General features: G+C 54.6%; 1 protein-coding gene across 3 annotated transcripts in view; it reads right to left on the bottom strand.

The window, feature by feature from the left end:
* The window catches only part of NAP1L4 (nucleosome assembly protein 1-like 4), a 27071-nt gene extending 6294 nt beyond the window's left edge, over window positions 1-20777 (bottom strand). For 2 of the 3 annotated variants that reach the window (XM_015566079.1, XM_015566078.1), the window contains exons 1-11: window positions 20675-20777; window positions 20127-20185; window positions 17855-17954; window positions 15973-16114; window positions 15660-15746; window positions 14260-14391; window positions 10647-10718; window positions 6031-6170; window positions 4680-4825; window positions 1719-1741; window positions 1275-1406 (exon numbers count right to left, since the gene is read on the bottom strand). In XM_015566079.1, the coding sequence (XP_015421565.1) occupies window positions 1275-1406; window positions 1719-1741; window positions 4680-4825; window positions 6031-6170; window positions 10647-10718; window positions 14260-14391; window positions 15660-15746; window positions 15973-16114; window positions 17855-17954; window positions 20127-20185; window positions 20675-20688 (1047 nt within the window). In that variant the 5' untranslated portion in view covers window positions 20689-20777. The remainder of the gene's footprint in view (window positions 1-1274; window positions 1407-1718; window positions 1742-4679; window positions 4826-6030; window positions 6171-10646; window positions 10719-14259; window positions 14392-15659; window positions 15747-15972; window positions 16115-17854; window positions 17955-20126; window positions 20186-20674) is intronic. The other variant, XM_006767054.2, reaches the window with a different exon arrangement.
* Between the last annotated feature and the right edge of the window lie 5423 nt (window positions 20778-26200).

The raw sequence follows: 26200 nt of genomic DNA, 5'->3' as shown, positions 1-26200 counted from the left end.
ACAAGCCCTGCCCCATTAATAGGATGCCAGTCAAAAGGACTAATAATGGGGGTGAAGAAAGGAGACTGCCAGCTTGGGTGTGTTGGGCCAACTAGGAAACTGGCCGATGCTGAGCTCAGCACACAGCAGCACACAGGGATCTATGGATCATTTTATGTCTCCAACAGGCGCAGGAATGGGTTTGCGGATCTACTATGTGCACCCTTTCACAGGGGCCTCCTTTAGAGAGATCTCAGAGGCCTGTCTCTAACCCATCTCACACTTGGTAGAGCTGGTTATATGTGGGGGCGCACAGTCCCTGGGACGAGCAAGGCGACTGAGAAGATGGAAGACACACCAGAACTCCCACCTTCACTTCGTCCTGTGACCAGCATTTCCTAAACCCCAAGTCTTCGCAAGCACGTGACGTGGCCGAGCACGGGCCGAGCTGTGTGGACACATACCCGAGCCCACAACGCCCTCCAGCCCGAACCACACAGCCCAGCAGGGCCTTCAGCACAGGAGAGTGAGGGGAGCAGGCCTGCATGGCGACGGGTGCAAGGGAGCAGACCTCGCAAGCAAGGAAACCTAGAGGCACCAGGAGCCGCCAGAGCTCTAAAAGCAAGGCATAAACATCACCTGAAACGCCCCTCCAGCAACAAGCTACACAACAGAACTTGGTGCCCAGCCAGCGTGGCTCAGTGGGTTGAGTGTCGACCTATGAACCAGGGGGTCAGGGTTCGATTCCTGGTCAGGGCACAGGCCCACGTTGCAGCTTGACCCCAGTGGGGTGTGCAGGAGGCAGCCCGTCACTGGTTCTCATCAGTGGTATGTCTCTCCCCCTCTCCCTTCCTCTCTGAAGTCAGTAATATATACACACACATGCTGAACACAACAGAACTCTGTGACCAGTCACCAGGACCCCAGGCCACCTGGGCTGTGACGGAGCCTGCCGCAGGTGGTGGACACAGGACTGGCAGGTCCTGGGCGGTGTGCTCGGGGCCACCCCCACTCTGGCTGGGGACGGCTCGTCTCCGCGCAGCGATCTTTCTGCAGAGTGCGACCCGCACCCCTTCGAGGTCACGGAGCCACAGGCCAGCACGAGCTGGCTCTGCTGCTGATGACCGCGTGGTGCAGTCAGACCTCTGTGAATGAGGGCCCCTCCTGTTTGGCAGTGACCCCAAGCTGACAGGGACCGCCCGCCTCCCCCACTGCGGGGACCTCTCCGCTCCCTCCACGTCCCCTGAACGCCAACAGCAGCCATGCGTCCTGGGCCGGGCTCCGCGGACACATACATTGTCGTCGTCCTCTATGGCCTCCCCCGTGAAGTACAGCACGGCCCTCGGGACGATCCGCTCACGGAAGAAGTGTCCGATCTCAAAGTCGGAGGCCAGCGTGAACTCGGAATCTTCATCCTGCGAGGGAAGCTGACGTGGTCACTCCCTTCAGGGGGACCGACACTGTTCTCACATTCCCACCCCGTAATTACAGCCCCAGGGCCAGCACTGCCCGGGGACAGGCCACGGGGTTCAGCTGCTTTAAAGGCACAGCAGTGCAATGGCAGGGAGGCAGCCAAGTGCAGCCCAACGGGGAATAGAAGGCAGTGAACACAACCTCCACCCCACCCCGCCCCCGCGCCGGGTTCCGGGAAGAGGAACAGGTCACAGAGAAGGTAGGTAACTACTGAGGAAATGCACACTCTACAGCCAGTAAGAGGCTTTCAATAAACACAATCTTACCAGCGATTCTCCATCCCCGGACGCTGGAAAAAACAAAACACACCCAGTTACAGTGAGAAGCAAACGCAGGCCCCACAGGAAGCGCAGCTGCAGAGAAAGCGAGCGCCTCCCAGCTCAGCCTTCCCTGCACCTGCGCCCGCTCCCCACACGCCTGGGCCCTGGGCGGCCCCCAGATGCAGGAGGCCAACCTTCTGAGGCCCTGACAGCAGTTCAGGACTAACGGGGGGAAAGGCGGCTGCGGCCACAAGTGCACCTGCGCTGTGAGTGGAGCTTCAACTCGTGACCGGGCAGTAGACAAGGGGACTGGCCCCGAGTGCCCCACCCCAGAGAGGTCAGCACTGCGCTCCTGTCTGTGTGGAGAGGGGGAAGGAGTGAACACGTGACACCTTCCTGCAAGTGAGGAACTGCCCTGTGGGCCGGGAGTCACTGTCACTGCCCACCCCAGAGCGGACGCTGAGATCAGGTGCCACACACGACAGACTGGGCTCAACTGAGTACGATGGGCAAACCAGTCATTAAATCCACCCTCAGTGAAGCCCAGTGACATTCAAATGATCAAGGGATTCGAATCCCTCATCTTAGCGGTGCTGGTCCGAGGCCCTCACTGAACTGCAGGCCTCAGCCCTGCCTGTCCATCCTCTGGAGTCTCCGCCTCTCCCCTGGCGGGCAGCGAGGCCGTGCAGCGAGGCCGTCACAGTGAAGCCGTCACACGAGGCCGTCACAGTGAAGCCGTCACAGTGAAGCCGTCAGTGAGGCCACCGCAGTGACTGTGCAGTGCCAGCCACTGTGGAGACGGCGGAGGCCCAAGTGCCAGGGTCGAAACACCACCCACGAGGCAGTGGTCCCCAAGCCTTGGCACGCGAGCACCCCACGGCTGTTTAAGGTTCAGATTTGAGGGCCCGGCCTGAGGGTTAGGGATCAGCACAAGGACCTCCACCAATGTGACTTCTGGACCCGTTTTGTGGGTTTAAGGACACAGAGGCCACTGGACTGGCCATTTTATGTTTTCTTCATTTCAAAAATCATGTCATCAATGTTGATGTTTTTCTTGGCTACCCCATCCCTGCCTCCCACTCTCACCTTGTTTTCATAGAGCTCATCACGTGTAGTAATGTGCATGTGATTGCTTTGAAAATAGCAACTGAAGCTACAATGTACGTTCCATAAAGGTCTCCCCCATTAGGTGTGCAATTTAATGTTGCCTGGTACCCTTGGTGTTGTGCAGCCACCACCACAATTCCAGAAACCACCCCCACAAAAGATCAATCCCCAAGCCCGCGAGTCTGCTTCGTTCCATTTTGATTTTATCAAGTATTTTAAATCCAGTTTTAAGGAAACTCCCCCCATGACTCCACACAGGCTCCCGAAGGACCTCCCAAACAGGGACACTAAGGGAGCAGAGCCATGGCTGTTCTCACCCCAAACCAACACGTACCGACATCTTCTGGGCTCAAAGACAGATCGCAGAAAATAGCCACAACGATGAGACAGGACTGCGAGCTGAGCGGGAGCTGGACAAAGGGGCACTAGCTCAGAGACAAGGTCAAAGTCAACGGCTCAGGCCTGAGGAGCTGCGTGAGGCGCCGGAATGACAGCCCGAAGGCGACCGGTCCTGCGGCAGGGCCGCAGCTCATCATCTCAACCTGGCTTTAAGCGTGGAAGGTAAAGAGCCAATGGGTCTTCTCGTTTCCTCGTATCCGTGCTGACACAGCCAACTGCCCCGCCTTCACATTCTCTCAGGATTAGAAAATTACACTGAGTGTCCCAACAGTTTACTCTCAAAGCCAGCAGCTCACCTTTCCAGCTCCAGGCCCATCTTTACTTTATTGCTCGGGGGAAACAACACTCAAAACAGAAGCTTCCAAGCTCTGCTTTGGCCCCAAGTGCCTCTCAATGGAGATGCAAACACGGAGCGCCACGACAGATACATTTCCAAGCGCCCCGGCCCCACCAAGTCCTGGCTGGGGCAGAGCTGCAGCACAGGGGCTGCGAGCAGCCTGGAGACGGAGGGAGGCGTGGGCCCTGCAGGCACTCTGATCTTCCTACCATGGAGCCTGGGGTGCCGCCTTGTCCTCCCGTCCTGCTGCCAGGGCCCCGTGCTGCCCCCCTGCACCCGTGAGCACAAGTGCCTCTGGCACAGCGCCGTCCCCTTACCAGCCCAGCTTGCAGGGGCCAGGACGGACCCTGGGGCTACGAGCTCTTTCACAGAAGCACAGGCCCCGCCACCCAAAGGCAGAGGGTTCCTACGAAACTGTTCTTAAGTGGAAAGGCGGAAAGCCAAGAAGCAACTATCATTCATTTAGACGGAAATGTTCTTGTGTTCTCAGAACCAAAAAATAACCTACCAAATCATACCAAATGGCACACAAGGCCTAAAATAACACCGACGTACGGTACAAGCAGGACGAGGTGATAAATACACACTCTGCATACCTGCCAATCTCGAGTGGCACTTTACCCACCAGTCACCACTTCACTGCTGGCAGCACCAGCCCTGGCTGCTTTCAAGGTGCCCTCTGCCTACACATGGTACGGATGGCGGGCGCAGGCAAGATCAGCACACGCACTGCGTCTGTATTTTGCTCATCAGGACAGACGTTCCGTCCAACCTCACGCTGAGCATCACCCTGCGGAGCTCCTAGGCTCTGCTCACACCTTCGTGTGCGTCCTGCTAACAAAGGCACAGGATCATGGGCAAAGCCCAGGGCCCGCCGCCAGAGCTGGGCTGGAGGCGAAGGTGCTGAGCGTGGTCCTGGGAACGGGCTCGAGGTGCCGCCGTCCCAGCAACGGCTCATGTAAAAGAAACAGAAACGCTGAATGCTGTCACCTCTCACCTTCTCTCGTAAACACCAAAACCCTCTCCGATTTCTCTGGGCGGGTAGGACAGGTGCCCGCCAGCAGGTCTTTGGTAAAAGCCGAGCGGCAGGACAGGGCCTTCCGGGAAGCAGGGGACCCCCTCACCTTTCAGCGGACTGAAGAAGTTGAAAAAGGAATCATTGGGGACTTGCTTGGTGATGGTTCTGACGGTGCCTCGACCCTTGTGTTTCTGCTTTTTCTTGATCGTTTTGACGGTGACGTTTTTTCCTTTCTTCCAGTCAATAGTGCACCTGCAGGGGCACGACAGCCATCAACACACACTTCCTGAGAAGAGTCGACCACAGTGCAGAGAACAAGCAAACCACGACTCTACACTCAGCCTGGACAGGTTCAGAAGCCCACCTGCAGGCAAGCACGGCCGCGCATGAAGCTCCCCTGCAGGCGGGGGCAGAAACGGGCTGCCTGCCGCCACCCGACAAGGCAGTGCCTCAAGCTCGGGCTCCTGCAGGGCAAGGGCACCAGCACCCCAGGCCTCCTCGGCTGGAGGCCGTGTGTCAGCCCAGACGCTGCAGCGTGTTTTCTGTGAACAACCCCAATCAAGGCTGGGCACAGGCACCTCCAGAGCCTGTCACCTGCTGCCCCTGGACAGCCCCCCCACCCTCCCCGAGTGCACCTGAAGTCACCACTCAAATCCCAATTCTCAAGGCAACTGAACTGAGTGGGACAAGCTGGAGAAAGGCAGGTGACCCCCGCCAATACGGAGGACCCGGACACAACACAGCAGTTCCCCGTGTGCTGCGTGGTGGGTGGGGCACAGCTGCTTTCTAGCCCTTGAACCACCTTGGACCACAGGTAACACCTGACAACACCTCGACGGTGTCAGCCCTAGAAGTGCCGGAAAGCCAGGCCTCCTGTCACCATGGCGGCCCGGACAGTGGCCCTTTCTAAGCCTTGCCACTGAGTCACGAGGACTTTAAGGTCTGAATTACTCAGACGGAGGGTCATGAGGACAAGCACGAGGTCCCAGCGGGTAAAATAACGTTTCAATTGCGGAGAAACCAGTCCCAAGCATCTCGAACTGCCCAAGAGGAACAACTCAAACTACACTCACTCCCTGGGGACCTACAGACTGGAGTCGCCAAGGTGCTCACCCCAAGTCCAAGGACAATTACGCTGACCAAAGCCAGCCCCTGGCGCACTGCTCTGCGCCGACTCATGTGGGCAGCCGGCCACAGCCTGACGGACGGGGCCGGGAACCCGATCCCCTCATGAGAATGAGGAGCCGGGCCTCTGCCCCGAAGCCTTCCCACGTGTCCACGTGACACACTTCCCAGCGCTGCCATCACAGCCCCTACAGAAAACGACTTCCTCTTCGCCCACTGGGCTTCAGGGCGAGTGAACGGCTTCCTGCTTCGCCCTCATTTCTCTCTGACGCAGTTCTCAAGTCACCGCCCAGTTTCGCTGCCGAGAGAAAAGGTGAAATGGCGTTCCTTACCCATCACAGTCAACTATTTCAGGGCCTTCGAAGGAGAAGGGGTCGGCCTTATCCGGCTCGGACTTCATCTTGTACGTTTTGGTCAGGACTGAATTGGTGAAGTAGTCGTTGGGCTCAAAGTGGAACTCTAACACAAAAGACTGAAGACAGAAACGCAGGGTGAGCGCCCGAAAGTCTACAGCAGGGGTCCTCAAACTGCAGCCCGCGGGCCACACGCAAATACAAATATTCTATTTGTTCCCATGTTTTTCTTACTTCAAAATAAGATATGTGCAGTGTGCGTAGGAATAGTTCATAGTTTTTTTTAAACTATAGTCCGGCCCTCCAACGGTCTGAGGGACAGTGAACGGGCCCCCCGTTTAAAAAGTTTGAGGACCCCTGCTCTACAGACACCCAGCGACGGACTCGATGAGCCACACCGTGCTTCCGGGGAACCAGCTCCCCCAGCAGGACCCACAGGCAGAAGCCCAGTGTGGCTACGAGACGAGAAGAACGTCTTGACTGCAAAAAGCAGCGGCACAAAGGGAGGCAGTGACGGGCGGTGCGTCTCCTCCTGGGCAGGCCGGGCTCTTGGTGCGGTGCAGGGTCTGGAGGGAGAAACTGGGCAGACAGCCCGGCCCTCCTCTCCTTCGTCCCTGGGAGGCAGGCAGAGCGGCTGTCCTTGCTCCGCAGTGAAAGTGGCCAGACCCCGTGGGGGAGAAAAGGAAACACCAGCCACAGCCGGGACACGTCCCTGCGGCCACGGCCATGGAGCAGTCCGCACCCTGGAGACAGCCTCACGGGGAACGGGCCCAGGTGTGCACGCAGCAGCCACGGCCACGGAGGACACTCACACTCGGGCGCCGAAGCGAAGGAGAAGGAATAAGACGCAGCGATAGCCAGTGTCTGGGGAACCAGCAGCACTCACACAGGCAAATGGCTTTATACATTTTTTTTTTACGTTTTGTGTTTACAAATTTCCAGTATGTTTTTTCTTTAGATAGATTCCAGAGAGGAAGGGAGAGGGAGAGACAGAAACTTCAATGATGAGAGAGAATCACCGATCAGCTACCTTCCGCATGCACCCTACTGGGGCTCGAGCCTGCACTCCGACACGTGCCTGCACTCCGACACGTGCCCTGACCAGGAATTGAACCAGTGACCTCGTTTCCTCAATCAACACTCAATCACTGAACCACACTGGTCGGACTGTAAATAGCTTTTTGAAGGACAACTTGGCAATACCAAAATAATTAATGAACTAAAAAAGCCATCTGTGACCTCATACCACTATCTGGAGGAACGCATTCTACTTGAGATACTGAAGGGAGGCAGGAATCTGTGCTCACACGGTCCCCTCCGCCCGTTTGTAACGGACAAAGAAGCCTGTCCTGGTGCGTGAGGTAAGGAGCGTCTGTGGGGCCAAGTCTGGGTTCAGGCCGCCTGGGGGCAGCCCCACTGCTCGGAGTGCTGAGTGGTTTCAGGAGTGGAAGTGACACCTCCCCCCACCCCCCGAGTTGAAGATTGACCCATGGAAGGAGCACTTAGGACACAAAAGGGGAGTGAAACAGGGCTCTCCAAAGAGGGGGTGAAGGGGGAGAAAGGCCACGACAGCACAAGAGCAGACACAGGGGGTCGGAGCCTGGGGAACACCCATGTCCAGTGTCTAGAAGGGATGGCGCAGGCTCTGGCCGGGGGATGTCCACTGACCTTTGCCAGAGCCGTGTGGGCTGGAGAGGAAGGATGGTCAACAGATTCAAGTCCCTGGTCTGGCAGGTCCAAGTCCAGCAGGACAGTCAGGAGGCCTCGGGGAACCGGGTCCCTGTCCCTCCCTCCCAGCATGAAGATGGAGGTGGGAGGGGCCACTGTGGCCATGACCACAATGCGGGCAGGCTGGGCCAAGGAGCCTTCTGCTGGAGTCGGCCCCTCCGCACCCATCCTGTCCAGGGAGAGTTCTTCCCTTTCCCCTCTCGCCCCACGTCCTCCCCACCCAGTGTCATCTCTTTTCTTCCTATTTTCTGATTTTCCTTCCCCATGGCCTCTGTTTATCTAGAATAACCCGAACGCCCTGGGGTGAATTAAGATGTTTAATGGACCAACAAAAAGGGCCCGGGGGGAGGGCACCGCCTTCGTGGCCCATCCCACCCGTCAGTTAATGGTGCTCTCGGCCCAGCAGCAGAGGCGGGCTCCTGTCTTCACCAGTCACACGGAGATAGCCCGTGGTTAAGGTGGACAAGAGACCCGTGGGATGCTCTGTGCTGCTTGAAATTACTTCAAAATAGAGGCCAGTACAGGTGATTATTCCAAAAAGTAAGTGTAAGACACATGCCAGGAGGAGCGGAACTGACCGCCTCTGGGCCTCACTGATGCTCGCTCCCCTCCAGCGGCCCAGCCATGACACTAAAAGGACTGCCAGAAGCTTAAAGACCCGGGTTCCAGGATGCTGACCATGAGGCAACCGTTCAGAACAGGGGGTGGGGTGGGGGCATGCAGGGAATGCTACGTAACCATCTACACCAAGAGGGGCAGTAAGAACGCTGTCCCGCCCAGCAGAGCGCGTGTGGCGTGGGAAGAGCAGCACGCGCTTGCGCTCACGCCCCTGCTGCCATGTCAGAGCAGTGGCGTGGAGGGAAAGGAGGTGCGGGCTGGGGCGGGGCCCAGGCGCGGGCCCCTTCGTTCTGAAGCGAGGTGGGTCCTCTGTACAGCTTTAATGTCTTAGATGGTTCATCATAATCTGACAGGATACGACTAAGGGGCACTGGCGGTAGCGTATCTCTAGACGCTGGAGGCTGCCGCGTGTTCTCTCAGCTCGTAGAGCGAGCACACAGGACTCACGAGGAAGACTGGCTCGTGGCTACGCCGCTCGGGCTCCAGTCCTCAGGGAGCCACATCCGACACGTGGGCGAGAAAGAAGAAAGGGAACCAAGGGAAGGATGAGTGGCAGGTGAGAAAGCAGTGGAAGGAAAAACTCATAGCATCTCACAAGTGTGCTCGTACTGCAGAGCATTCCCATCTTATCAGCCCGCCATGGCGGCAGGCGGTCCCCAGAGGGCACTACAAGCCTCTCACAGAGAGGAGCCCAGACTAGGGGTGAGAGGAGGGCCCCAGGCCACCCCAGAGGCTGCAGTAGGAGAAAAGGGTCACCTCAGCCACCAGAGGGCCCTCAGCCTGGAGCAGGCATCTCTGGCTCATGCCCACACCTCTCCTTGCAGAGAGCGGATGTCCCCTCCGGGAGTTCAGCAGACAGGGAAGGGAAGAGACACAGATGGGCATGTCTCCCTGTCCCTCCTGCAGCACCAGGGAGAGAAACCCACTCCCACGGGCCCTCATGCCCTACCTGGGGCCAGGCTGTGACAGGGAGGGAGGGGAGACCCGGGCCAGCTCCCGGCCAAGGTCCCGGCCAAGGTCCCCAGCCCACAGCCCCGGTGCTCGTCTCCAAGGCCTGAGACAGAGCCACCAGCGAGCCAGTCAGTCCGTCACTGACCTGCGGTGGCTCTGGATGGAGCCGTCAGCCACCGCCAGACGGACAGGCCACGCGCCGGGCTCCTGGGAGCCCAGCCCAGCCAGACGGACAGGTGCGCCATCCAACTGCTCCCAGGGGAGAGGGAGGGCTGGCTGGGCCTAATGCAGGCAGACCGCCCCACACACTGACACACGCTCTGGCTCAGGGGTTTGTGACACACCAGAGCAGGAGAGCATGTTTTCAGTCTTATCTGCAGGTTGTTCTTTTAAAAATCCTCATCCAAGGATATGTTTTTATTGGTTTTTTAGAGAAAGAGGAAGGGAAGGAGGGAAGGAGGGAGGGAAGGAGGGAGGGAGAGAGAGGGGAGCATTGATGTGAGATAGAAACATCCATCAGTTGCCTCCCGTACACACCCTGACTAGGGATCAAACCTTAACCTAGGTGTGTGCCCTAACTGGGAATCAAAACCACTACCTTTTTAAATAAAAAGATTATATATATATATATTGATTTTTTACAAAGAGGAAGGGAGAGGGATAGAGAGTTAGAAACATCCATGAGAGAAAAACATGGATCAGCCGCCTCCTGCACACCCACTTCTGGGGATGTGCCCGCAACCAAGGTACATGCCCTTGACCGGAATCAAACCTGGGACCCTTCAGTCCTCAGGCCAACGCTCTATCCACTGAGCCAAACCGGTTAGGGCCAAAACCACTACCTTTTGATGTATGAGATGAGGGCCCCAGCCAGGGTGGCCTGCAGGTGCTTTTTGGAACAGACACCTAGTAGGTTTCTGTTAAAGTGCCCCTCATATTCAAGAGAGTATACACTCACCATCCTTTCAAACCCATTTCAAAGACACACGAGATCCTCGAAAAACCCAGGGGCCACTGAGGGAAAGGATGGTAGAGGAACGAACTAGTGAGAAGCCACAGCATCTCAGCGGACACCACGTGGGACAGAGGAGTCCAGCCTGGCCTGACTCCTGCACTTTCCACCACCCAGCAGGCGGCCTGGGCGACCTGCCAAGTTGCCCTCATCCCCACCAGCATCTCACTCAGGTTCCCCGGCAGGTGAGTGATGGGTCTGATTTCTCGCCTTGGACCCAAGCCCTTTCTTCGCCTTCAGTGGCCTGACGCCCCCGGCACCAACCAGGAACTCAATCAGTACTCACCATCGGCTGTCCCGGGTCTGAAAACTTCACTTTGATATCCTGCAGGTGTTTCAAGATCGGCTCATCATATTCCTAAACACAAAGAGGAACAGAAACCTGAGCTTTCTGAGAACAGCACACATCCTTGCGGAGTGGCTACTGCGTCCCTCCTGGTGGTGGGCGAGGGGCCCTGGTGGGTTCTCTCCTGGCCAAGTACTGACTCCAGGGAGCCACCCAAGCTGCTGCCCGACAGCTGGTCTGAGAGCAGCACCTTCAGTGCTGGGACCAGGGCCCCGGCTGCTCTCACACAGGGCCCTGTGCCTGGGACCGAGGTGCCGTCCCCCAGCAGGCCGGTCCGGAGCAGCTCTGAAGAGACAGAACCACAGGAACCACCTGGATCAGCTACGGCCATGGCAGCCACCCCTCATCACACGGCCACTGGCACGTGGCAATACATCTCCCGAACCCACAGCAGTCACTCAGCGTCAACAGCACACACAAGGCGTGTCTGAGACCCACAGCTCAGGCATCCCACGAGGACTTCCAACACGGCTGCACGTTTTCACTCTGCGCGTCATTCACACGCAGTCACCAATGTCTGCATCTGAGGAAGTCTGAGAGAGAACCACCACAGAGGAATGACGAGACTCGAAACCAGCAGCCACATCCTACCGAGAGGCCTTCACCTGTGAAAGTGACTTCTTGTTATTATGAGAGAGAGGACGGGAGGACACAGAGGGAGAGAGAGAAACACTGAGAGGGTGACGCCCATGTGCACCCTGACCAGGGATCAAACCCGCCACCTTTGTTGGTGCCCAGGCTGATGCTCCAACTCACTGAACCACACTGGCCTAAGCAAACAGTTCTTTCTTTGTCCCTGAAGTCTGGGGACTGAACTAAAAGATTTCTTGAGGTTCCACTGAGTTCTAAGAATTGAGCCTGATAAACATCAAGTTCCTAATTTTAAATTCTTTTTTTTTTTAAATATTTTTTATTGATTTTCCTACAGAGAGGAAGGGAGAGAGATAGAGAGTTAGAAACATCGATGAGAGAGAAACATCGATCAGCCACCTCCCGCACATCTCCCACTGGGGATATGCCCGCAACCAAGGCACACGCCCCTGACCGGAATCGAACCTGGGACCTTTCAGTCCGCAGGCCGATGCTCTATCCACCGAGCCAAACCGGTTTCGGCAATTCTTTTGACATAGAACAACTACAAAAATCCAGCAACACAGGCACATACCAAGTGTCTAGACAAAAAGGGACCACAGTCCAAGATGTCAGATCCCGTCTCCAGAGAACACCTGGCCCAGACTGCACGTCACTGGTGTGCCCTGCCTCGTGCTAAATGCCAAGGGGAACGTCACCACCAGTATGCTGCCCAGCAAGATACCCGCATGTGGGACCGTCCCACTCCTTCCTCAACCCACAGTGCCCTCTGCTATGTCCCAAGTCCCTGAAATAACACCATGCTCCTCCCAGGCCTCGAGGACAAGAATGCCGTGGTCCCAGCAGAGCCCAACGTCCTGATGACCGGCTCAGAACTAGGGGCCCATAAGCCCAGCCCTGGGCACCGCGGGGGTGCCGAGTGGAAGCTGCTGTCTGGACCCTCTAAACCAGTGGTTCTCAACCTGTGGGTCGCGACCCCTTTGGCGGTCAAACGACCCTTTCACAGGGGTCGCCTAAGACCACCCTGCATATCAGATATTTAGATATTTATTTCATAGATTTAAATGCCATTTAACAAAGAAAAATCAACCAAAAAAACCGAGTTCGCGTGTCACCTCTGACACGCGTGTCATAGGTTCGCCATCACTGGTCTAAACTCTCCTGCAGCATCCGCTCTACCACCCCACACAGAGCACCAAGCACTCAGGCGAGTCCATCTTCAGGAATTAACATCTGACCCGAATGGCCTCTCCGGCCAGGCGCTGTCAGGTCAGTGCCAACGACCTTTCACTACTCCCTCCGATAGGAAACACTCTGGAGATGCCAGCCTGTCTTCCCACAGCTTTAAGACGCTCTGCGGCCTACACACCGAAGTAGGCCATGATACAGAGGTGCTGGGAGAATGAAGGAGACACCTCACTGCAGTAGGCCTCAGCTACTGCCCTCAACACCAGGAAATGCGTGGAAGTAGCAGCCACACCATCCCTGGACGGCTACCCAGCACCAACAGCCAGGTCACCAACCAAGTCACCTACTGGCACCAAAAGCTCCATCATGGCAAGCCTGCCCCCCGCACAGCGGGCCCCACCCAGCAGCACATCAGAAAAGCAGCCCCAGGCCCACCCAGACCTGAGAAATCGGGTCCTGCGTGCCCCGGGATGGGCACAGCTACCGAGGTCTGAGAGAGCTAACCGGCTCTGCTCCGTGGGGACTTCCCACCCTGGGCACCCAGAATCCGGGAACTTCTACCACACCTGGGACCGTCAGGGACGTGGAGGAGCAGAGGCACTGAGGCTGCTATTGAGTTGTTTTTGTTTTGTTTTTCTTTGCTATTGAGTTTTAGAAGTTGCCCAGGTGCCTGGCTGGCGTGGCTCATTGGTTGAGTGTCAACCTATGAACCAGGGGGTTGCGGTTCAATTCCCGGTCAGGGCACAGCTCCCGGGTTGTGGGCTCCATCCCCAGTGGGGGGCGTGCAGGAGGCAGCCGGTCAATGATTCGCTCTCATCACTGATGTTTCTCTCTCTCTCTCTCTCCCTCTCCCTTCCTCTCCAAAATCAAAAATATATTGGGGAAAAAAACAAGAAGTTTCCCAGGTGATTCTAAAAAGCAGTCTGGGTGAGGTCTGCCATAGAGTCTTCAATTTTCCCAATGAATTTCTGACGTGTGGCATGATCTGGTTTTCTTAAACCCCGACCTGAACTTGTGCATGAAGAGGAGGCTCAGACAGGAAAACATGCTGTCGCAAGCCACGAGTTTCAGACGCGGCCCTGTCAGTTGAAAGGGAGCAGGAAGTGCAGTCCTCACATCCTTTCCTGAGTCTCGGCCCACGGAGACTGCACAAGAGGCCTGTTTCATAGTTCAAATACCCACCAACCGAGAAGTGTAATAAGTATGTGTCAGTGCAAGTGTGTGTACACATGCACGCACACACACGCACACATTCTCACCCCTCACTTCCCGCCTGTCCACATCAGTGACATGGAGAAGGGTGGCCCTAGCCGGGTGATTAGGGTCGATACGCCAAGGTTGCAGGTTCGCTATCCATTCGGGGCACACACACAGGGCAATCAATGCATAAATAAGTGGAACAAACTGATGTTTCTACTTCTCCCTCTCTCTTTCTCCCTCCCTCCCTCCCGTCTTCCTCTCTGAAATCAATAAATTAAAAAACAAAACAAAGACAAAAAAAAATGGAAAGGCGTCTGGAACCTGCTGACAGGCTTTCTGGGTGAGGCAGCAGCCCTTTCCCAGGTGAACTGACCCAGGGCTCTGGCTCAGGCTGCAGGCTTCCCACTCCAGCTGCAGTAGGTGTGACTGGGGTCCCCACCAGGAATAACCCTCCTGTGAGGCCACGACTTCTCCGGAGTAGGGGTCCCAGGAGTGCCTTTCCCCCAGTGAGCCCCCGAGGAGCCCCCGCGAGGAGCTCACACGCAGTCGTAAGACCAGGATGGAGCGTGCTCACCTGGACCAGCTCGCTCAGCATGTCCACGTTTCTGAAGATGGTGAACCAGAACTCGGGAATCCCTCGGGGGGCGGGCTCCTCTGCTGCCTCGGCTTCTTTTTCTGCGATGACGACTTTGCTTTTCATGTCTCCCTACAAAGTAACAATGCAGAACAGGACAGTTACCACCAAGCAACAAGTCAACAAGTCCTCCACGGCTCGACACAGACCATCATTCCAGAATCCCGCACCAACTGCCATCACAAACCCTGGTCCTCTGACCCGACATTCCAAGACTGCCGAGCAGGTCACCATGGAAAGGTTTCCGGGACAAAGCGTTCAAGGCACTCCGTCCAGACGTAATTCCACCAAACCATTTAAATTGGCGGAAGAGCTCCAGAGGGGTCAAAGGCCACATACCGGGCAAGGCTGTGCAGTGCTGGCTCCACGAGGCCCCCACCTGGGGATGATCACCCACTACCACACGCAACTCCCATGGCTTCCGCCACCAGAACTGCCAGACACTTTGTCCGTCCAAGGCCAGGGAGACGCTCTAACTGCCGCCTCAGCCAGAGGCACTGTGCCCACACGAGGGCGGGGACCAGAAAGGCTAGGTGCCTGTGTAGGTCAGGGCCGCGGGAAGGTGGGAGTGCGGTGCCAATGGGACCTTACGAGGAAATGAGCAGAGACAGGTTTTTCTTGAGCAAAAGGGATCTGATTCACAAGGATACTGACCTGCAGCCAGAGCTACGAACAAGCCAGGTTCTGCATGTTTTTAGATCAAAACACGTGGCTACCAAAACTAGCATATTCTTCACAAATGCCCCAAAAAGTGAATTTTACAGATTGAAGCTACCTGTCTCCCAAACACAAGATCCGGCTGGCAGAGTGAACCTACGGCACTGGAATGGGCTGTCAGGTAAGAGGCTGCGAGCAGGTGACGGACAAGGCCTGTCACTGAAAGGACCTGTAACCCACTGATCTTGTGGTCACATGGCGAGGCGCTCTGGCCACCTCCTCCTACAGCTGGTCCTGGTGTTTCCAGTACACCCTCCCAACCACACCCCGTCTGCTGGTGACCACAGCACGCCTGGCTGCGCCCGTCACTGAGACTAACGACCTCTGCTCATCGGATCTGCTATCTCCCTGCAGGCAGTGCAGAGCTGCTCTGGGTCACTGAGTGACGCGGCGGACGGTGCCTGCTCCACTGCATGAGCTGACGGCCCCGTCAGATGCCAAGCCCACGGCTGCTCAGTATTCAGCCATAGGAAACCAACACCTGACCTCAGGGTGGAACAGCACCTCCTGCCAGGAGCGCTTTTCTTTGTAAAGTCATGTTGAGCATTAAGACCATGAAGAGACGTTTCTTGTGTGTCACAGTGCGAAAGAGAACGCAAGTCGCGCTCATTAAAAGAACTTACAGCCAGCTTGTCCTCCTCTTCATTCTCGCTGTGCCACTCGGATTCCGCATCTGTCGGCTCAACGTCACCAGTGACGAACTCCCTTCTCTAAGTGAGAACGAGACCTTCTTAGAGTTATGTCATTCGGCAAGGCAGGGGCTAAGGCCGTGAGTTTGCAAACAATGCCTATGAGAAGACTGAAACCTGGACGCTCCTATCACTTATTCTAAGCTTCGGTCTAGGACTTAAAGAACAGCTCGGGGCGATTTACTGGGCAATGTGGGTGCTCGGCCTCAACGGTCTGAGACGCGCGAATCAGAGGAGATGCTCCCACCTTGTCAAAGAGAGGCTGGTACAGTGCCGCGTACTTCCTCTCCAGGTCATGGACCTCTTCGTAGAACTTGGCTTCTATGTGAGCACACTTCACCTGGAGTTGTTTCAATGCGTTGATTCTTCTTTTCACGGCTTTAGGTAAACTAAAGAGAAAGCAGAGAAGAAAACTGTCACATGCTTGCAACATCTAAGTGGCATGCTTTTCTGTTTTATTAAAATAAATTTAGGTTAGCACAGAATTAACATCCTTACTATGAAAAAGAGATAAAATCATTAAGAAAAGGTCCGACCGGCGTGGCTCAGTGGTTGAGCGTCGACCTATGAACCAGGAGGTCACGGTTCAATCCCGGTCAGGGTACGTGCCCGGTTGCAGGCTCGATCCCGAGTGTGGGGCGTGCAGGAGGCAGCTGATCCATGATTCTCTCTCATCACTGATGTTTCTCTCTCCCTTCCTCTCAGAAATCAATAAAAATATATTTAAAAAAGAAAAGGACACACATCCCAACAGGGGGAAAACAGTGTGAAGGAAGCTGAGGAAATAATTCACAAAAGAAAAAAATAATCGAACACAGAAGAAACCTCCAATCTCATTAATTTTTAAAACATTTTCATTGCTTTTTAGACAGAGAGGAAAGGAGAGGAAGAGAAGAGCAACACTGATGTGAGAGCAGAACATCGATCGGCTGCCTCCTCCATGTCCCCTACCAGGGATTAAGCTCACAACCGGGGCCTGTGCCCTGACCGGGTATCGAAGAAGCAACCTTTGGGTGCATGGGACAACACCCAACCGAGCCACACCAGCGAGGGCCGTCCAGTCTCATTAAACGTCCAAAAGAATGTAAATTAAAAAGAACTCCTGCCATGGCGGCTGTGGCTCACCAAAGTCCCCTGTGCTGGGTAAGCCAGACCCAGGCCACCTCAGCGTGAGGGCCTTTTGAGACCCCCGTCACCCTCCTAGAACGAGCGGGGTAGGTGGACACAGGCAGCAGAGAAAGTTTCACAAGAGGTGACACACACTGCAATCTGTACTGCTTCCCTGCATGAGGCACACATTTTGAAATCATTTTCTAACTTCTGAAGTCTTCCTCATGCAGTAAGAATAACAAAAGGTTCTAAGCAAACTGGTCTCTGCTGTCCCCTGGCCATCCTGAGTCAGTGACATAACGGCCGTCTCCTCACAACAGGCACCCGACGTGCAGCGTGTCTGTCCCCCGCTCTAAGCCGGAGAACTGGGAAGCACTGCCACGACTCTCCCACTGCTGCCCGCTGCACTGCAGCCACAGACAGCCTGCAGGTGCCTCCCGGCAGCTCCCGAGAGCCCCTCCCCTCCCTCACAGCCTGGAACACGCTGAGCCCTGCACTGGGAACCGTGAGGTGCGGGGGGGACACGTCTGAGACCAAGCCCCGGCCTGACTGCCAGGCGGGAGCCCAGCAGCGGCCCTCCCTCCAGCAGGAAGACAGCCCGGCCGGAAGGGAGAGCTGCCCAAGGAGCCCTCACTGGGCGGCACCAGGACACAGCCTCTCCCGAAAGAGCCGTTGGTGGTGTTGCAGGCACTGGAGGTGAGTCAGGGAGGAACGGCTCACAGCTGACAGCCACCAGGAAGAGACAGCGTCCCGCCCTCACCTGCACCCGTTCCCTGCCAACTCCTTCCCTGTGCTGCTCGACTCAGTCTCCCATGGCCACAGAATGGCCTGTGGGCCAGCGACCAGAGCGCCCACCTGCTGCGTTCTTTCTCCAGGTCTGAGTCCCTCTGCAGACCCTGCGCCCGAGCCAGCACTCCCCGCTGATGGGAGCACCATTCCTATTCTAAGGAACAGGGCAGTGGTTTTCCTTCTCCCTCGTTCCTGGAAGTTGGACCGCGCCTCGCCCACAGCATACTTACGTCTCGATGTAGCTGGAAGGAGTGTGGGAGACACTGTCGAGCCGCTCCTGCAAGGCTGCCAGAACCTGAGGGTTCTGCATCACCTGGTCGGTGAGCTTCTCTACAAGTTGAAAACAGGGCCAAACAATTCACCATCTGCCCACCACAGAGCAGCCAAGTCAGCCACCAACACAAACCCACTTAGTCTGCTCGTCCACTTTCACTTCTAAGTGTGGCCAGTGGCAGCTAAAACATGCTGTGAAAACATTTCGGTGCACGCTAAAGGCAGTGGATATTTATGCGCATCACCTAAGTGGGCGGTTAAGGCCCGCAGGAGGCTACCTAGAGATTTCCGGGTCTCATCTCAGCTGTTTAAGCTCCAAACCTCCCAAGTGAGGATGTCGTCACTTCCGGTCACCTGGCCTTCACTCCCCGAGTACCACGTGGGGCCCAGAAGCCGAAGACAGGGGTGAGCAGACGGCTCCTCAGAGTGAATCAGTGCCCAGCACACAGCCCGGGAAGCCCGGCCTCACCAGTCAGTTCCCTGTGGCCAGACTTCCCAGGTGTCCTCTGGTCCTTCCACGGCACCATTCTCCTGCGCACACCCACCCCCAGCACCGCTGTGTCCTCACCAGCTCCTCGCAGGTCACACGGCCCGCACAGCGCACACTCCAGACAGCAGGAGGGCTGTCACCATGCTGCACTGTAACCATGGCGTGGGCCACTTAGGCCACGGCACAGGCTCAAGTTTGCTGAGCCAATCCCCTCTTCCTGCCACTGTGCAGACAGCCAGACTCAAAGGTCGTCACACCTGGGAGTTCTCCAGCCTTTGTAAGAACGTGCGTGGGCAAGCAGAACGCACCAAGCAGGCCCTCGGTTTAACTACAAGCAACCACTACCAGGAAGCGCTGTGTTTAACGCATGCAACTGTGTCTACACACAACCCTATACTACGTGCGCACACACCTTCTCTAGCTCTGGCTGTTGCAAGGCCTAGACACAATGACACTAGCATCTACACGTGGGTGTTTAACTCTCTCCCCCGCTACTAAAACCAGGGCCCCTTAGGTAATGGACAGAGCCAAGTCAGGGGCAAGGAAAGTTCAAAGGAAAACGGAACAGGATTTATGCCCCAAAGCTCCTCAAGAAAAGCCCTGGAAGCGATGGGGACACAGCCAGCCCGAGGGACTCCGCTCATCAAGTGGAACAAATCCTGCACCAACAAGAGGAATGATGGCAACTGGTAAGGCACCAACCAGCAAGTAACCCACGTCTCTATGGTAACACTGGGGGGGCGAGGGGGGATCACAGCTGTGGTCTGTGGCAGGATGGTCAGAATTAGGAAACACCTTTGCAGCCCCTGGGTCGTTACTGGTGCAGCCAGGATCACCGTGGTGCTGACACCAGGTGAGCGGCTCCTGGAGAACACGGGACCCACAGGGGCCAGCACAGTGGTTAAGAAAGGGCCCTCAGGATGGAGGTCTGGCAGACGCTGCCTTAACCAAGTCACCAACGCCAGCACCCGCCATGGGCCCAACGGCACTTTCCGCTGCACAAGGTCACCCACGTGGCAGCCTTGCCAAAATGTTGACCCTGAATCTCAGGAGGGAAGAGCAGAGCATCCAGAGCGTGGGCATCCACAAGGCGCTGGGCACCGTGTCGCTGCGGCAAAGGGCGAGGGGTGGGGCTCCCCAGCAAAGGAGACAGAACAACACGCAGCACACTCGCTTCCCATGGGCTAGTCCTGGGGAGCACGGCCGTGAAGAACTGCTGGGGAAAGGGGAGCTACAAACACGACTGCACACAGCATCGTATTGATGCTATACTTCTCGGGGGTGGTTATGAGGATTCCTCCGTTTCTAGGGAATTTACACTAAATTGTCTTAGCGACTCTTTCAGCCAGTATGTCCACACTTGTTTTCAAGAAGTTCAGGGGGGCCTTCCTGCAGTAGAAGGGGAAACACACCCATGAGTTTACAGGGAAATGGGTATCTGGGATCTGCTTCAGAACAAGCGGAAGAGAAGGCGCGGACGAGAAGAGGCTGGTCGTTAGTTAATCTACGCTGACGCCCCGCGACGGCAGGTACTTCACTGCTGCCGAGGCCGAGTTTCCTGTAAAACGTTTCTTAGACGACATGCTGATTTTCATCTGATCGCGCTACGTTCCCCTGAGGCCTGAGGAAGAGCCCTTTGTGGTCAGACACGCCGCCCTTCCTGCCGCTGTGCAGGCCCAGCGTGGAGGCTGCTCTGCACGCCAGCTCTCCGGGTGAGCTCCTCCCCGCAGTGCACTGACCTGTAGCACTCGCATCTTTAGCGGCTTCCAAGGAGTCTGAAGGAGCCCCGTCCGAAAAGCTGGAGCGACATGTTGAAAATAAGAAGGCGTTACTGTAAAGAAAGCTCCTAAGGTAGGCAGCACAGGGCATCTTCATAGGTAACCGTTAAGAGGTGTCAACAGTGACTTCAAATTTGATGGAAGAGAACCACAGACACACGTGGTGCATACGAGAGACTTCGTTATTAAAACACCCTCCCACTTAATATAATAACCCCACCATCATCCTGGGCCCCCCACATGCCACCCCCAACAGTTCTAATTTCCAGCCCTCATCAAAGCTTCTGAATTCTCAGCTCTACAATTTCACATAATCCCGCTGCTCTGAGACCACCCAACCAACAAGGACCCATGGCCTGGACAGCTGCTGAGCAAGAAAAGCCACCTTCCCAAGCTGGGAGGACACAGCGCCCACAGTGCTCTGTATGTAGCCACACAAACGCTAAGGCCTGCCTGTTGCTCATCACCTAAAATGTGAACGCCAATAGACAAAGTTCATTTTGGCTTACCTGTTATCTGCCATCTGAATGTTTTTATCTCCTACAAATTAAAGAAGAGTTGTAATAATTAACATCACTAAACAACTACAAACAAAAAATGTGTCAAACACACCCTTTTACTAGTATTGTCTATAGGGATGCGAGCTACTTACTGGGGCGGGAGGATGGGGGGACCCAGGAGGGAACTTTCTGGAGTGATGAAAATGCCCAAAACCTCGAATTGGGTACTGTCACCCAGGTGCACACACTTCTCACAGCCCATCAAATCCTACACTTAGGATCTGTACGTTTCAGTGTGTGCACACTTTACTCACAAAACATTTCTCTTGTTGGTACTAAAATGACCAGACTTCAGGATAAAAACAATTCTAATTTGCCTTGTCTCTGTAAGTTTTAGCAACAGGAATATATATTTGTGATAGGCCAACTACTTTAGAGCAATTCAAAGCATTGACTGGCATGAACACTGTCTTTAAAATAATATACATATATTATATATACATATTATATATTTATACACACATTTTTTTAATTTCAGAGAGGGAGGGAGAGGGAGAGATAGGAACATCAATGATGAATAACAATCACTGACTGGCTACCTCCTGAACAGCTCACACTGGGGACAGAGCCTGTAACCCCGGCATGTGCCCTGACCAGGAATCAAACCCTGACCTTCTGGTTCATAGATTGATGCTCGTACATTTATCTTTCAAACTCTAACTTAAGAAGACCAGGAATAAAATATATTTTTATTGATTTCAGAGAGGGAGAGGGAGAGGGAGAGGGAGGGAGATAGAAACATCATCGATGAGAGAGAATCATGGATCGGCCGCCTCCTGCACGCCCCCTAGTGGGGATTGAGCCTGTGACCCAGGCATGCGCCCTTGACCAGAATCGAACCCAGGACCCTTCGGTCCGCAGGCCAACGCTTTCTCTATCCACTGAGCCAAATCGGCCAGGGCTTAAGGATGATTTTTAAAGTTACTACTGCTCAGCCAGTGCGGCTCAGTGGTTGAGCATCCACCTATGAACCAGTAGATCATGGTTCGATTCCCCACCAGGGCAAAAGGTAGGATTGCAGGCTTCATCTCCAGCAGGAGGACACAGGCAATCAATGATTCTCTCTCATCGTTAATGTTTCTATCTCTCCCTTCCTCTCTGAAATCAATAAAAAACACATTTAAAAAATTAATATGGTGCCCAGGTGAGTGGTTAGAGCCCACGCACTTCAGGGTCGCGGGCTCGCTCAATGTGTCTCTCTCACAGTGTTTCTCCCACTCCCCTTCCTCCCCGCCCTCTGTTCTCTCTGAAAAGCAGGGAAACATCCTTAGGAGAGGGTTTAACAACGAAAACGGAGCGTGCCAAGCTGAACGTCGATTTATGAAACACGGTCCCGAGCCTCATCAGGGTCTCCTACTTCTGAAGGGCAACGCAGTTAAAAGATGAAAGGGACACAGGCAAAAGAGTCACCTGAAGTTTCAGAAGAATGCAGGCATGCACGCGGGCTCCCTACGAGCTCACATTCTAAATGTGGACTCGCACGCATGCTTCATGGTGGCGCCAGTAAGTCCTTTGCTTCTAGTTATCAACTCTCAATCCTACTTTTTTACCTCAAACAAGAACACACTTTTCAAGGGGAATTTTTTTAAATTATTGTGGCAGATTATCCAGCATTATGTTGAATCCTTAATTTTAAACTGAAAACATCCAGTATACAGCCAGAGTAATAATATTGTTTCAAATAGGGCCACTCTGTGAGAGAAAGAAGGCCTGAGCTGGGGAATATACCAAAATTTTTACAGCTTTATTATGTCTTAATCACGTCAAAGATCCTCAATGGCTTTTCATGAGGTAAATGAACGATTAACCCACTGCATGCCATAAGCGTCTGTAGATGCAAGTGGGGGATCGAACCCACACGCCACGCGAGTCTATTAAAAAAAAATGTTTTCCCTAAGTGGCAGCCCTGAACAACTTTAAAATCACTTTTCGTGAGAATTCTCAGCTGAAAATATTCAAGAACACCCGGATTGTGAGTAAAATAGTGGTAAATGTTCTTGTTAAACATAACCTTCACTTAGCAATTTTTTAAAAAGAGCCCTAGCCAGGCTCAGTGGATAGAGCGTCAGCCCGAGGACTGAAGGGTCCCAAGTTCCATTCCGGTCAAGGGCATGTATCTGTTATGGGTTGGATCCCGGGTCAAGGCGTGTGCAGTAGGCAACCAATTGATGTCTCTCTCTCTCACATCGATGTTTCTCTCCGTCTCTCCTTCCCTTCCACTCTCTTTAAAAATCAAAGGAAAAATATCCTCAGGTGAGGATTAATAACAACAAAAAAGAGGTGTCTAGGACCTAAACATATTCAGACTGAAATTATAATCGAACTGATTTCAATCCTAAGTAACGATGATAATCTAATTCAATATATATACACTTCCTTCCTCGGGCATTTATCAGATTTCACCTCGAAAAGCACATATAGCCCAGCCGTGGGGATCAGTTGGTTGAGCGTAATCCCATGCACCTAGAGGTTCAATTCTGCGGTCAGGGCACATGCCGGGGTCTTGGGTTCCATCCCCAGTAGGGGGCATGCAAGAGGCAGCCAATCGACATTTCTCCATCCTCAATAGAAGTTTCTATCTCTCTCTCTCTCTCTCTGCCTAAAATCAATAAAAACATATTTATTTCTACCTATATTTATATATATCTACCTTCAATCCTTATCTGAGACCAGGAATCAAACCCAAGACCCTTCGGTGCATGGGCTGATGCTCTAACCAGCCAGAGCATTAAAACAATTTTTAAAAATAATAAAAAAAGCACATATATTTTTACAGATGAATAAGACTGGCAACTAATTAACGCAGCTGTATATTAGGTATAGGAGCGATCACTACTTTTGTGTATGTTTGAAACTACTTCTTCGGCGGTTTTAGGAAAAGAACGGGTAATCAATGGTGTTTGTCTTCCCACTGACAAACACGCTCCATGAGGGCAGGGACCTGTCTCCTCGCTCAGTGCAGCCAACCCTGTGCCCAGCACGGGCCTGGGCAGGACACAGAGGCCAAGCGTTCACTGCTCCTGAGTGACAGTGCCCTGCGTCACCTGGATACAGCAAGGCTCAGGGTCCACGAATACCTGGCTTCTCCAGGGCAGTTCCTGGGACACGCAGGAAGCCATGTCCGCTTGCCCGATGGAGCTGCCCCCCGGCAAGAGTGGACTGTCTTTTTCAGAAACTTGCTAGAGACCAAGCCCTGTTTTCAGGAAGAAAATGAAAACCTACTTCCTTTCCGTAACCAAAACACTATCTCACTCAAGGCAGTAGCCTTCCTTGCTTAGCTCCAGTTTCCTCTCTGCCCCGTTCTCTGCACGTCATTAGCGTGTGGCTGAGCAAGGCAAACACTGAAAGGCCTTTGTTAACCCAGAACTTCAAGAGCCGTCACCGTCTGTAAGGCTTGCCCTTTCCACCCTCACAGCCCCAATCCCTAGTCCTCTCTCCTTTCAAAAGCCCCAGGTTCGATTCCGGTCAAGGGCATGTACCTTGGTTGTGGGCACATCCCAGTAGGGAGTGTGCAGGAGGCAGCTGGTCGATGTTTCTAACTGTCCCTCTCCCTTCCTCTCCGTGAAAAATCAATAAAATAAAAATAAATAAAAGACACATGCTCCGGTTGTGAGGCTCCATCCCCAGCAGGGGGTGAGCAGGAGGCAGCCGAATGGCATTTCGCTCTCACATAGCTATTTCTCTCCCTCTAAAATTCAAAAAAAAAAAAATCTTTTAAAAAAAACAGTCCCAAAGACCCAAACTGAAGCACGCTTAGTTACAACAGCGGATAGAGCATCCTTACTTGCAAGAGGAAATTTAAGGCTATACGTGCTTATGACCAAAAGGTAAAGATCACTAAGTGATCGTTTATAGTTTTCTTCCTACAAACATGCACTGCCTCTCCAGTTACTGAAGGCTCCTGAAATTTAAATTCAATGGCAAACAAGGGAAAGCAGCCCGGCTCTCTGAAGAGGACGGGGTAGAAAACCGAGGGCATCAAATGGGAAAAAGAATCGCCATCGCAAACTCTTTCTTTTTAATCCTCACGAGGAGATTCTTTTATCGACTGGAGAGGGAGAGAAACATCACTGTGAGAGAGAAACATGGGCCTCACCTGGGGATGGAACCCACCACCTGGTAGGTGCCTGGCACCGACAACACGCCCACTCCGCCACACCGGTCAGGGCACAAACTATTTCTTAGAATATTCTGTAGCAGTAAAAGCACCGTTTTCACGGCCCATCAGTAAGGGTCTCCCAGGACCACGTGCTCATGGACCAATCTCCGGTGGCAGCTCGGACAGGCCTGCTCCACGAGGAGAGACCACACCGTGGGCTCCGACAGGCACCGTTTTCTACTGTGATCCCACATCAGTGCCTCCTGCGTCCACCATCACCCCGCTGGCAGGACAGCAGGTTACCCCGTGTCAGTCTTCTACTTCGATGCTACATACATTTCCCTTTAAAAACAAGAAAAGCCCTGGCTGGTTGCTCAGCGGATAGAGCGCTGGCCCGTGGAGTGAAGGGTCCCGGGTTGGCTACTGTCAGGGGCACGCACCTCCATTGCAGGCTCAGTCCCCCGCCTGACCAATCGCTGTGTCTCTCTCACATCCATGTTTCTTCCCGTTTCTCCCTCCCTTCCACTCGCTCTAAACATCAATGGGAAGACATCCTCGGGGAGGATGAAAAGCCAAACAAACAAGAAACCACAGCCACAGCCAAGCAGACCCTTCACCGGCAACCTCCACCTGCCTCGAGTTCCTCACCCGCCCACATCCTACTCTCCCAAACCAACCAAATCAGTTAGGCCCTCGGCCCACATGAGCTACCAAAACAGCTTTAAGACACTGGAAAGCTCCCCACCAACCACAGAAAGGGAAAAACTAAGAAACAAGCACTTCCGCACGAGGCCACCCTCTGCTGCTGGAAAGAGCTTGCAGCCCGACCAGCGCGGGCCGGAGACCTGCAGGCGGCGGCTGACAGCTCCTGGTAGGAGAGGCCCCCAAACCCTCCCAGGCCAGGGGACCCCCCCACCCCACTCCAGGCCCTTCAAACACAAACCACCCGCCACCACACACAGAGCCTCCTCCCGCTCCCGGGAGTCTATCACCCCAAAGGCCATCACAAGCCACGCCTGTGTCCTCAGAACCCCTTTCAGAACCCAGTTTACTGAGGCCATCGAACCACATACGACAAAGCCGGCTCCTGCCAATCACCGACTTTCTCCGGCCACGTTCTGCGTCTGTTGTGGGAAGTAACTCGGCTCACACAGGGGCTGCGATGCAGACACCGGCCGGCCCAGGGAAAGGCCCGCGGTGCCCACAGTCACGCAGACTCCCACACCTCAGGGGAAGCGCTCTCCTCGCCCCGGGAGGTCCAGTCCGGCCCTGGGCCCCCACCTGCGGGGCGACGCCTCTCCCTCCCGAACGGCGCTCCAGGGGGCTGAGCTTGGCAACTCTGTGCGCACCGGCCGGAAAGGAAGAAACAATGTTCC

This window comes from Myotis davidii, unplaced genomic scaffold, assembly GCF_000327345.1.
Source record: "Myotis davidii unplaced genomic scaffold, ASM32734v1 scaffold221, whole genome shotgun sequence".
NCBI classification, from domain to species: Eukaryota; Metazoa; Chordata; class Mammalia; order Chiroptera; family Vespertilionidae; genus Myotis; species Myotis davidii.
This window is presented reverse-complemented; position numbering and strand designations above follow the sequence as displayed.